This window comes from Rhinatrema bivittatum, chromosome 5 (genome assembly GCF_901001135.1).
Source record: "Rhinatrema bivittatum chromosome 5, aRhiBiv1.1, whole genome shotgun sequence".
Classification (NCBI taxonomy): Eukaryota; Metazoa; Chordata; class Amphibia; order Gymnophiona; family Rhinatrematidae; genus Rhinatrema; species Rhinatrema bivittatum.
In genome coordinates, this window is record NC_042619.1 from 231,149,862 (window position 1) to 231,163,255 (window position 13,394).

The 13,394-nt window shown below is 46.4% G+C and overlaps 1 protein-coding gene across 8 annotated transcripts in view; it reads right to left on the reverse strand.

The window, feature by feature from the left end:
* Positions 1 to 879: 879 nt before the first annotated feature.
* Positions 880 to 13,394, reverse strand: part of SLC35A5 (solute carrier family 35 member A5) — a 64,501-nt gene continuing 51,986 nt past the window's right edge. For all 8 annotated transcript variants that reach the window (XM_029603424.1, XM_029603425.1, XM_029603428.1 and 5 more), the window contains one exon: positions 880 to 1,112. In XM_029603424.1, the coding sequence (XP_029459284.1) occupies positions 1,044 to 1,112 (69 nt within the window). In that variant the 3' untranslated portion in view covers positions 880 to 1,043. The remainder of the gene's footprint in view (positions 1,113 to 13,394) is intronic.

Sequence of the window (13,394 nt, forward strand, 5' to 3'; positions counted from 1 at the left end):
GGGTGCCATCAGTGATAGATCATCCATTTTCAACAGACAGTTGTACTTCAAGTGGCTGGAGAGTGGGCCTGCAGGGGCCCTCATGGTCATTCTGCCAGCTGTTCATCACTGGGTTTAATAAAAAATAATCTATAGACCTGGGATTGCCAACTCATCCCAAGGCAACTGAGCAAATTGATCGCACCCTGGTTTTGCCCCATTGCATGCAGGGATTTGAAGCTCTAATTTTCCCATTGATTTCCCCAAAAAAACAGAACTATGAGCCCTTGCACTCAAAGGGGCAAAACCAGGAGCAGATCAGCCGAGCCCTAGAGAGAACACTGGACATCATTTTGCTAAATTGGTTGGAATAAAAATAATAGATTCACCTCAATCAATTTACAACACAGTATCCCAAGACTGCCCCACATTGATAATACAGACCCTACCATCAAAATAATTTTAGTATGACAAAGAAACCCTTCTGTAAATAGCACCAAGTTGAGAAAATGACCTAAAATTATCATACAATGAAAACTGGAATTAAAATTGGTTGCTTCTGTAAAATTCACCAAATCAAGTTAAAATCCACTGTACCCGTAAGAAAAAAAAAAAAAAGGATGACAGGAAATAGAAAGACATCTATCCAAAAACAGACAGACACCTAAAATTGTTAACACAAATAAAGCTCTTACAGGTTCAGTAAGACAATTCCTAACAGAAAATATGTAACAAGGACTTGGATTCCCAAGATTTTCTCCCAATCTGCTCCTGCTTGAAGAGTTAGAATTGCACGTCTTACAGTCTGCAGCACATCTCTTATCTAGCATTTATTTCATGTTAAAATCATGGAACACAGGTGGATTTTTTTGTAGGGTAAAAAAATACATTTCTTCTAGATGGGAAGATAAAATATAAATTTATTGGCCACTTGGAATACTCCTATTTAAAAACCTCACTTAATATGCAGTACTAATTCCCAGAAAAGGCAGTCCGTTTTCAGTGAACTCTGCTCTTGGTATCTGCAGTGAGCAGGGTTGTGGCTCTTCTCGTCCAGCTGGGAGCTAGAAGGGATCTTCATCCGTTTCCGTGTCTGTGTCTGGTTTGGTCAGTCTCTGAAGTTCCTCTCCATCCTATACAAAAAAAAAACAACCCAAACCAAAACATAATAAGGTATCTTGAAAGCAAGAGATATGAAATCTAGGGAGGGAAAGAGAAAACAGGGAACTTGCTGCAAAGGAAGCCTCGGGATTCCCATCACTCATTTTTATGCTATCAGGGTGGTTTTGCTATTTTATCTTTGATTTCCCTGGATTGTTGCTGCCTGATTTTTGCATCCAGACCAGTAAAATTTCTCCCCCAAATGAATAAATATTTGGGAGTTTGCACCAGGGGTTAGGGATTGCAATCCGGAATTATTTTTCTATCCACATTTTGTAATACAGATAAAAAAAATATATATTTCATTGCATTATCACGATGAAATTTAGTCTTGCCTTCTAATTTCCTTTCCTTGAATTCTGCTACCCCAAATCCAGATGTGTGGATCATCACCACCTACCAGCAGGTGGCAAAGAATAAAAAACTTTGAGGCACTGCTACATATTTGAGTGCGCCACCTGCAGTCCCTCAGTACTGACCTGTACCCAAGCCAGAGTGTAGAAACCAATCCCCCTTATAGGGCCAACACACACACGGTTGGAAACCCCTGAACTGCAAGCTCTCATACTTCCAGAAAACTCAATAGCATTAATTAAGAAAAAAACCATGTACAATTAGAAAACATTTCTGCTATAAGATGAACAAACATCATCAGGACACTCAGTCTCTCGGTAGCATTCGGACAGGTTTCTGGACTGATCTGTGGTAATATAGGAACAAAAATTAGCAGGTAAGAACCAACTTTCCTTTCCTATACATACCCAGATCAGTCCAGACAAGTGGGATGTACCCAAGTTCCTCTACACTAGGCAGGAACCCGAAAGACCTGCTCAGAAAACACAAAGGTTGTGTCATCCGGCACACGAACATCTGAACGGTAATGCTTGGTGACAGTATGAAGTGAGGACTATACCGCAGCCCTACATATGTCCTGCGGCAACACCAACTGATACTCAGCCCAAGAAGCTGCCTGCACTCTTGTAGAATGCTCCCTCAGACCTGTCGGAATTTCACAACACTTACAAATATATGCCAAGCAAATGGCTTCCTTCAACCAATGAGACAGGGTAGCTTCAGAAGCCTTCTCTCCCTTTTTCACACCACCGAACACCACAAACAGGTTATCCGATCATAGAAAGCTGTTAATGACCTTCAGATAGCACAACTAAATCCAATGCACAGCCAGAAGATGAAGATCTCTCTCCTGTGGAGACTCCTTAGACCACTCTGGAAATGCCGGAAGCTCCACTGTCTGATTCACATGAAAGGAAGAAACCACCTTCAGCAAGGAGGGAACTGTACGCAATTTCACCCTATCATTGGCAATACGCAAAATAGATTCCTAACCGACAGAGCCTGAAGCTCTGATATCCACCTGGCTGAACAAATAGCTACCAGGAACACAGTCTTCAAAGTCAAATCCTTCAAAGACACCTGCCTCAATGGTTCAAAGGGCACTCCTCCACAGAGCACCCCCAAAACCAAGTTGAGGTGTCAGTTAGGACATATTTTCTGAACCAGAGGTCGTAAATGCTTAAACCCCCCCCCCCCCTTTAGGAAACAAACCACATCGGGATGAGAGGTCAAAGAGCTCCCCTGCACCTTGTCTCTAAGGCAACCCAAAGCCAAAACCTGGATGCAGAGTGAACTATAGGCTAGGTCCTTGGACAACCTCTGCTGTAAAATGACAAAATATGATGAACACTTACAGACAGGGGCTCCAGCCGCTGTTGAAGACACCAAGAATCAAACACCTTCCAGTCCCTGACATAGAAACATAGAAATGACGGCAGAAGAACAAGTGGCCCATCCAGTCTGCCCAGCAAGCTTTCACACTTATTTTTCTCATACTTATCTGTTATTCTGACTGCTGAGGTCAGGGCCCTTATTGGTAACTTTTTGGTTCTAATTTCCTTCCACCCCCGTCTTTGTTGTAGAGAGCAGTGCTGGAGCTGCATCAAACTGAAGTATCAAGCCTAATTGGTTAGGGGTAGTAACCGCTGCAATAAGCAAGCTACTCCCACGCTTGTTTACCTAGTCTGTGCAATTTAGTCCTTGTTGGTTGTTGTCTGAATATAAATCCTTTCTTCATTCCCCCCTGCCGTTGAAGCAGTGACATGCGCCATATATGTAGCAGTCTCCTAGCCTGAAGCAATATGGCAATTAGTGTTTCCAAATAACCTTTCAGTCGCAATCACTGCCTTTCAAAAGCCAAGCTGAGTGACAAAAGTGATACTCCCGATCCAAAAATATTGGTCCTTGATGCAGCAACCCTGGCAAGCGAACCAACCTGAGAGGCCCATCTATTGCCAGATGCACCAGATCTGCGAACCATGGCCTACGGGCCACTCCGACGCCACCAGCACCAGCTTTCCTGGATGTAACTATGCATTGCAGCACTCGACCAGTGAGAGGCCAAGGAGGGAACACATACAGAAGAACCTCCGTCAGCCACAAACACACAAGAACATCGAGCCCTTCCGAGCTCCCTTCTGAGACTGAGAAACTTTGCTGCCTTAGCATTGCAATGCGTTGTCATGAGGTCCACCTGAGGAACACCCCCACCTGGCACCTATGAGATCCCAGGCTTCCGGAGACAACTCCCATTCCCCTGGATCTAGCTGTTGTCTGCTGAAGAAGTCCGTCTGGACATTATCTACTCTCGCGACATGAGCTGCTGCTATGCCCTCCAGATGACGTTCCGCCAAAACAAATGTTGAGTCTCCAGAGCTATCGTGTGACTCCTCATGCCTCCTTGGCGATTGATGTTCGCCACAGTCATCGCACTGTCAAAGAAAACTCGAACTATCTGACGTCTGACCCAGGCAGAAACACTTCCAGTGCTCTGTGGACAGCCCTAGTCTCGATACGATTGATGGACCAGGACGCCTCCATTATAGACCACTGACTTTTGGCAGACCGTCCCAGACAAACTGCCCCCCAATCCTTGAGGCTGGTGTCTGTGGTGACCACTATCCAATATGGGGCCTGCAGATCCACTCCTTTTTCCAGGTTGCGCTGAGAGAGCCACCACAAAAGACTGGATCTGGATACGCTCAGGAAAGGTAGGGGCATTTGATACTCCTCTGCCATCTGATTTCCCCTGGATAACAGGCCCTTTTGCAAAGGCTATATATGAGCAAAGGCTCACAGCACCAAATCCAATATGAAAGCCATGGAACCCAGAACCTGCAAATGATCCCAGACCTTTGGCACCAGCAGGTGCAACATATGCGTCACTTGCACCTGTAACTTCAGCAATCTGTCCGCTGTCAGAAACACCCTGCCCTTCTGAGTATCGAAGCGAGCTCCCAGATACTCCAACTGGGTCAGAACTAGATGACTCTTAGCAACATTTATGACCCAACCCAGTGAATTTAAGGTGTTCATTACCCGCCGGATGGACCCACCACACTTTTCCTCCATCTTTGCCCATATAAGCCAATTGTCCAGATATGGATGTACCAAAATCCCTTCTCGTATCAAGGCTGCCACCACCACCACCACCACCATCACTTTCGTGAAGGTGCGGAGTGCCATAGCCAGCCTAAAGGGGAGAGCTCGAAATTGGAAGTGCCGTCCCAGCACCATGAATGGGAATATGGAGGTACGCTTCGGTCAGATCCAGTGATGCTAGGAACTCCCCCTTGTGGACTGCCATGACTGTCATTAACGTTTCCATGTGAAAACGCGGAACCTGCAAGACTATGCTTACCTTTTGCAAGTCTAGGATGGTATGGAAGGTGCCCTCCTTCTTTGGCACTATGAAATAAATGGAATACCTCCCCCGTCCCTGCTCACCCAGCGGCACTGGAACTATTGCTTCCAAACTTAACAACTTTTGTAGAGTCCCCCTTACTGCCTCCTGTTTTCCTCGAGAAGAGCAGTGGGACTCTAGAAAGTCCTCCTTGACCAGGTGTGAAAATTCTAAGGCATAACAGTCTGTTCTCAACTCCAGAACCCACCAGTCCGAGGTGATCTTGACCCACTCCTCGTAAAAGCGGGACAATCTGCCCCCTACTGCTTCTCCAAGGAGTGGGGAGCCCTGATCTCATTGTGTGCCCTTTCCGCCTCCAGTCCCCTGACCAGATCCCATCCCTGGAGGATCTGTGGGCACCACGAAAGGACTGCTGCCTTCCTGAAGACTGCTTTGATCCCGACACCGAGGCAACCTTGCCTGAACAAAACCTCCAGGAGTCCCATAAATGAGACCCGGAGGGAAATACTTTCTTTATTGTTCTTCTTGTCCTCAGGAAACCTATTTCCTTTGGATTTGCCCAAAAACATCAACTGATCCAAGTCCTGTCCAAACAGAAGCTTCCTCTTTAAAAGGAAGATTACATAGCTGAGACTTGGTCCACATGTCCGCTCACCAATTGAGCAACCACAAAAGTCTGTGCACCGCCACTGCCGCAAACATAAGCACCAAATCATACAGCGCATCTGCTACATAGGCCACTCCAGCCTCCAACTGTGCAGACTCCTGAAGAGTGAGTACCCCAGTTGAAGCCTGTTCGTGTACTGTCTGAACCCAGCACAGACTGCCACATACCGCAGCACGAAGGCTTAGGGCTGACACCTCAAACATGCGCTTTAATTGAATCTCCCATTTGCGGTCCTGCACATCCTTCAGAGAGCTGAAGTCACCACTGGAATCTTGGCTGTCTTGGTCACTGCAGATACCGCTGCATCCACTTTAGGTACCCTCAAGCACTCCAGGTTCTCCTCCATCAACAGATAAAGCTTTGCCATCATCCTCCCGACTTTCAACCCCGTTTCCAGGAAGTCCCACTCCCAGCTGATCAGCTTCTGAATCTTCTTGGGTAACAGGAAGGCACTAGGAGGACCTCGCAGCCCATCCAGGACCGGATTCAACTCTATATTATCTGACTCCTCCTGAGTCATCTTTACTCCTATCTCCAACACCTGAGGAATAAGAGGACGCAACTCAAACTTCTTAAACAGGTGGACTTCCCAAGGGTCATCCTCCTCCGCCACTGGAACCTCATCCGGATCAGTCATTCTTATCAGGACCAAAATAAGCATTTGGACTCACATCTGGGTCCACATTCTCAACCACCCCCTGCAGAAACATGGGATCCTCCTGCATACCATCCAAATCATCCAAGTCCTTGGGATCACCCTCAGTTCCCAACCGAGACAGCTCTAGGCGCCTCAAAAGATCCCAGAACCTCCCGCCAAAACCTTCCTTGGTCTCTTGAGAGGGACACCTGTCTGTCTTTCTCTGGGCCTTTTCCTCCCTGCTCCCTTTCTTGCCAGGAAGGCTCTATGCAAGAGAAGCACAAACTCCGGGGAAAACTCCCTCCAGATCCTCAGCCCCCTGAAGAAAAAAAAAACTTTCATCTGAGTACCCTCCCCCATTCTGATCCTCCTCAGCACACTGCACCACAGGGGAGAGGGGAGAGGGGAGGCAGGGAGTCTCTGGACTCACTGAACTCAGGAGCCCCGTGGGAGCAATCCCCCATGGGCGCAGCTAAAAAAGTGGAGACCCCCGGACCCACAGTCATGGCTCCCGACAACCTGGAAGCCCTCTTGTCCTTTGTTGCTCCCACGGAGGTTCCCTCCTGATCTGACGCACAGTCGGTACAGAGGAAGGCGAGAATTAAGCCTTGCCAACCAGAGTCCTCAAGCCCTTCACTCCGCTATTCGCAGTTTTGGCACCATCCCAGTAATGGGAAACAAACGCGGACCAAGCACACCCAACAATGAAACAGGCCATAGAGGTTGAGACACCAAGCCGCACAGTCATGTCATCACAAATGGCACGCAGGATATCAGCCTCACAAAGAAAGTTTCCCTGACTGGGAAAAACAGCAAGCTTCTCACCTTCTCCCTCCTGCTGACCCCGGCAGCTCCCGTTGCTGAAACGCCCTGATCACCGAGCCACCAAACACTGAGTCTCCCAATCTTCTACTTTTTTTTTTTTGTATACTTAAAATCAATTTAAAAACAACAAAAGGTTTACACTTCCCTGATCAGAAGATTCTGGCTCATAGGAGGCGGCCTCTGAGGTAGCGAGGGAGACAGTTACCTGGCTATCAAGGCCTCTGGAAGCAGCGGGCTAACACAGACAGAGGTTGCCAGCCCTCCGGATGCCCAGCTCAACCCGAAGGATGGTCCACAAAGGTACCTAGCTCCTAGGGAAGCCTAAACTCAATCTCCTTTCATTTTTTTTTTTTTTTTGTCAGACTGCAGGTTTGCACCTCTATCATCTGAGGGACTGCAGGTGGCACTCTCAAATATGTAGCAGTGCCTCGAAGTTTTTTGTTCTCTGCCTCGATCTGCTGGTAGGGATGCAAAACCACTTGTCTGGACTGATCTGGGTATGTACAGGAAAGAAAAAAAATTGCCAACCTAATTTGCGCTTATGAAACTAGTTTAAAAATAGCAACCTTGGTACTCTGTAAGAATCGCTAGGTGATGCAATGAGACTAAACCATGTAAAGAAATAATAGACATCACACTGTTTTTATAGACCATCATACAAAAAAGCAACAGTGATTGAATCCAGTGCAGATTTTAATCATCAATCCAAATGATAAATTTTCTGAGATGCATATAAGAAGAAGTTCTAAAATTATAACACAACATAATCCATGTTTTGAGGAAATTGCTTCAGCAGAAAACTTGACGATCTCATAGCACCTGTCCTCATCTGGTGGCCAAACTTTATATACAGGGGTCTTCTCCTCCCATAATAAATGCAGAACTATATATTGCTAACAATGATGGCAATATTTGGGAGATCTAAAGAAAACACTCAAAGGCAGTTTGGAAGAGTCATGATTTTATGAACTTATGAAAAAGCAAGTCATCGTCAACAAGACGATAATTATGCGTTATAGAATTCCATGGTTTAGGTCCAGCAAATGCAAATGCCCTTCTCCATGTTCTCAAGTATATATAACTCCTATGATTGAATGGGATACAATAGCTGAGATTAGTGGCCATGTAGGCTAGTTCCTTACTTATGCAAGACTCAAAATACCAAAGATATAAAACTTTAAATTGTGCTCTAAAGAGAACCTGATCTATATCCTAAAGAGTGGACTTAATACGATCATAGCGATCAAAACTAGCAATAGCTAGCGATGTTATTCTAGCAAATTTGTAACTGCTGCAACACCTTTACAGGGAGCCAGATAAACTGCACATGAGACAAATGAAGCTGCTAGCCGCCCCATTTTCCAGGCTCTCCTGTGCTCAAGAGAATCCACCCTGCACCAAAAAGCAGGTACTGTCTTTGTAAACCTCCGATCACCACAAATTTCATCGAATAGACCAACACGTGTCCATTCCCTTACTGAAAGCCAAATCAGCAACAATACATCCTAGTCTCCTTTGTTACAAGCAATCTTTTTAATGTTTGGGTCAACCACACGTCAAATGGGTTGGGAGATGCACCTGCCAGAATAATCAGCTAATTCTACAGGCTCCATGCAGGATTAAGCTTTTTGTTTACTTCCAAAATAAAACTTCTTCCGTCACTTCTCCCCTCTTTCTACCTGCACCCCCCTCCCCCCCAAAAAGGACTTTATGCCATCCAAAGGAAATCATGTCACTGGTTTCAGCTCTAGAGTGGGAAATCTGGAGATAACGAAGGAGTTGTCAATCTACTACTGAAAGAGAAGCACTAGGAAAAAGTGGAAGGGCGACAGCACTGTAAAAGCTTTGTTAACCAACTAAATGGAAACTTCTCTCATGAAGAGGGCAAACTGCTCATTCTGCTTGTTACATGTGTGATGGGGGCTTCGCGACCCGAACTAAACCTTTTTCCATTTTGACAATTTCTGGAGATATTTTGCATTTTTTAGATCCTCCGGCCAGTTTTGACCTCTGCTTTTTGGGATGGGCTCCTCTCTAAGTAAATTGGGGTTTGAGCATGCTGAGTTCAGTTGTTTCTTTCTATTTCTGGGTTTTTTCAAGTTTGAGCTGTTAAGTTTTGGAGAGTTTTTGAAGAAGAGTTTTGATGGAGGTGTGGATCAGTGGTAGGCCTCCAGACTCACCACTTGAAGCAGCTGAAGTGGAGGCTTTGGAAGATTTTTGAATAGTTCCTGGACAGAAGACTATTTTTTCCCCCCTTCTGATGGGCTAGCTGTTACCAGGGGTTTCAATCTGCAACTAGTGGACAGTGGGGCAGAGACTGCGTGGGAGAAGTTGTGTATCCAGCATAGAAGCGAGTCTTCATCCCTTCTTGCAATTTTCCCCTTTTTATCCTTTGACCGTGGAAGAGGAGAATTTTCTTACCCTCTACGGGGAAGGATGCTTGTCACTGATCCAGACCTATGGATTAAAGTGCACCAAGTAGCCTTGAGGGTGATTATCCTCTCACTTTTGTTTATGATTTTTGCAAATCTGGCATGGATTCTGTTTTTCAAGATCAAGTAAATTCTTTTCTTTTTGTTGAACACCTCTGTCTATTAAACTAGTCTACTGTGAGTACCAGCTTGGCAGTGTCTGAGAAGTGGGCGAGACTGAATGAAGGTGTTGAGCATCACCACTCTGCACTAAGGGCCCCAGAAGTTATATCTCCTCCTTGATCCCAGGAGCTACAGGAGTGGAAGATTGGCTGAGCAAAATAAAGATTTGAGTGGCTAGCATCCTGGGAACCGTGAGGACCCTCGAACCACTCAACTCATCGGTGAGGGGGTTGGCTCATGGAAAATATTCTTTCACCAGGTAAACTTCTTTAACACTCGTGGGTGGGTGTGTCCTATAGTGGATCCCCACAGTATTATACAATAGTTCAGGGACCAGCCATGCAAATGATAAAGGGTCAGTTATTTTTTCCCCCAAAAGTGGGGGGAATATGTCTGTGCGTCTTATGGAGCGAATATAAACCCCCCCCCCCCAAAAAAAACACAAAACACTAACAAACCCCCCCCCCCCAAGACCTGCCAAATTAATTTACTACAACCCCCCACCCTCCTGACCCCCCCAAGACCTGCCAAAAGTCCCTGGTGGTCCAGCGGGGCCGTCGGCTGCCAGTAATCAAAATGGCGCCGACGGCCCTTTGCCCTTACTATGTCACTGGGGCCCACAGAAAGAGAAAGATAAAAGTTTTCTGATCTGGGGAGTGGACCGAAATGGCCCTCCCCAGACCCGAAAACAAAATAGGGAGAAAAAAAAATGTTATGCATTCCCCTAATTTGCTCCATAAGACACACAGACGCCCGGGGACAGAGCCGGTTTAGCACAACATTTTTTTTTTTTTTTTAAATTTCCCCCCTCTGAATCCTAGGTGCGTCTTATGGAGCGAAAAATATGGTACCTTCTAGGACTACACTCCACCAGAAGTTCAATATACAGAAACTTATGTGCTAAATGTGAAGTTATATAAAAAAATTGCTTATCCCTACCTATAGCAGAATTTTGATTTAAAGTGGAGATCAATGCCTATAATCATGATTTAGACAGAGGACAGAGTTTTCTCTTTTCTAAATTTATTCTCTCCCTATCTCCTTCCCTCCTGTAGCCCCATGGTTTCCTACTAACTTATTAATTAGTTCCAGAATAAAGCTTTATAACAAAGTCCAGATTATTTCCTTCCAGACAGATGTGAGAACTACAACAATGCCCTCTTGTGGTAAACCTCTAGGCTAGATCACACATGGCAATTTACCAGAGGCTAAAAATCGAAATTTTCCCAATGCAATGAACAGACCCTTTGGGAGAACTCTTCAAGACCTCAAAGAGATGGCCAGAATATTGCTAAGCTGAAATACCCAAAAACTGTGGAAGCCTGGAACTCTGTTGAGAGCAATCGGAATACTATAGATGAATAGGGCTCATTCAAACTAATAACAGAAGAGAATCTTAAAAAGATTAATCTGTGCCTGGGAACCTTCACCCTCAACCCATGCCTATCAAACTTACGGGCCGATACAGTAACGGGCGGTAGAAAGAGGTGCGTTAGTGCCCGGCGCACCCGCATTTGCCGCACGCACAGTTCGGATCACCTACTGCTCGATACTCTATTTAAATGGCATGCAAATGCAAGCCACGTCCAACGCGCGTCCATGAAGCGCAATCCATTTTACTGTATAGGCGCTATACAGCACCTATACAGTATCCTGGGTGCGCTGGTACCTGTCATTTCAAATGACAGGTACCAGGAAGTGGATCCCAACTTTAATCAAAAGAAAACCTAAGGTGAGCAAGGCGCAGGGTGAAAAGCGACTCGACATGCTATTAAAATATTGTAAATAAAGCGTAACAAAAGTTAACTTACTTTTTCTTACAGTCCTCTCTGCCCTCCTCTGGAGGCACGCACCACGGCTCCCCTGCCTCACGCTGGCTTGAGCACCCAAATTGATGGGCGCCCAAGTCAGCGAAAGCGTATGAACGTACGCCGTGACGTCACGCACGCCCATTCATGCGCCTTTGCAGACGAGCACCTGTGCACTACGGGCGTGCGTTCATCCATCTTCGCCGGCGGGGGCCGCTGGAAGCTGCTTTCGCCGCCGGCTGCCCCCGGGAGGCAGGGGAGCCGCGGTTCGCACCTCCGGAGTAGGGCAGAGAGGACTGTAAGAAAAAGTAAGTTAACTTTTGTTACGCTTTATTTACAATATTTTAATAGCATGTTGAGTCGCTTTTCGCCCTGTGCCTTGCTTCGCGAGGAGGGGAGAGAGGACTGGGGCTGCCCCGGAGACCGGTGGCCAGGGCAGGTGAGCGGGGGCTGGGGGAAAGTTTGCCACCTACCCTTACCCCTGCTTCTAACGCAGGGGTAAGGGTAGGCGGTAATTTAGCAGGTTAAAGACGAGGCTAAACTGCAGGTTAAAAAGGCGATAGTCGGGGCGCACGTTACTGAATGGGAGGGAATAGCTAATCCGATCGTTTACATATCATATACATGCCGCGGGCGGTAAGGGTTACCTGTTGATTTAAAGAAGCGGTAAGGATGGGTTAAAAGGGATAGTGAATCGCGGGTTGGACCTACGCGGCCAAATTGTGAGTAAACAGCGGGTTAGAAACGGGGTAACTGCGGCCGCGCTTTACTGTATCGGCCCGTTAGTAAAACTGGCAACTAAAGTTCTCACAGAATGGAAAAATTACTTACCTGATAATTTTGTTTTTCTTAGTGTAGCTAGATGGACTCAGGACTAGTGGGTTATGCTCCCCTGCCAGCAGATGGAGATAGAGCAAGCTGACGTCACAGTATATATAGTCCTGAAGTGACCCCAGCCTGCCAGTATTCTCTTCAAAAGCATCTGTGGACAGACTAGCAAAAAACCAATTAAAAACTTGATTAAAAACAGACGACCGTAACTGTACTCATTCAAAAGAAACACTGAACTCATGTAAGAATCTAGGTACCCCAATCTAGGGACTGGATGAACACTTCCCAGTAATCCCTTGGGATCCAGAGCCCCACAGAAGGACCATTAACACAATCAATTTGGCAGCCAAGGGCGGGAAGGTGAATCCATTTGTCTACACTAAGGAAAGCGAAATTATCAAGTAATTTCTCCATTTCCTAGAATGTAGACAGATGGACTCAAGACCAGTGGGATACTCCCCAGAGTGGGAGGCTGCCCATGGGCTGGTCAACACTGCACGTGCAAAGGCTGCATCCTCCTGGGCCTGCACATATCCAGAAGATAAAACCTGGAAAAAGTGTTTAAGGAGGACCACATCACAACTCGGCAGATATTGATGGGAGTCAAAAGACTAGCCTCCGCCTATGACACTGCTGAGCCCTAGTGGAATGAGCCCGAACCTGAGTAGGCAATGACTTCTCAGCATCCACATACGTGACTGTGATCACCTCCTTAATCCAGCCAGCTATTGTAGCCCACGAAGCCGGAGCGCCCTGCTTTACTTCCACCATGGAGGACAAACAGGCGATCCATCTTCTGGAAAGGTTCAGAAACCTCAGGATATCACACGACAAGTCTCTTGACATCCAAGGGGGGCAGGAAGTGATACTCCTCTGCATCCCTGACCTTCTCAAGGGATGGCAAGGAGATGGACTGATTCAAATGAAAGTACGACACCACTTTAGGCAAAAAGGATGAAACAGTATGCAGCTGTAACGCCCCTGGAGTCACCTGAAGGAACGGCTCCCACCAAGACAAGGTCTGCAGCTCAGAGTTTCGACATACAGAACCTATAACCACCAGGAACACTGTTTTCAAGGTCAACATCGTCAAGGATAGGCTACGCAGTGGTCAGAATGTATGGCCCGCCAAAAAATCCAGTACAAAGCTAAGACTCCACAAGGGAACCGGCAA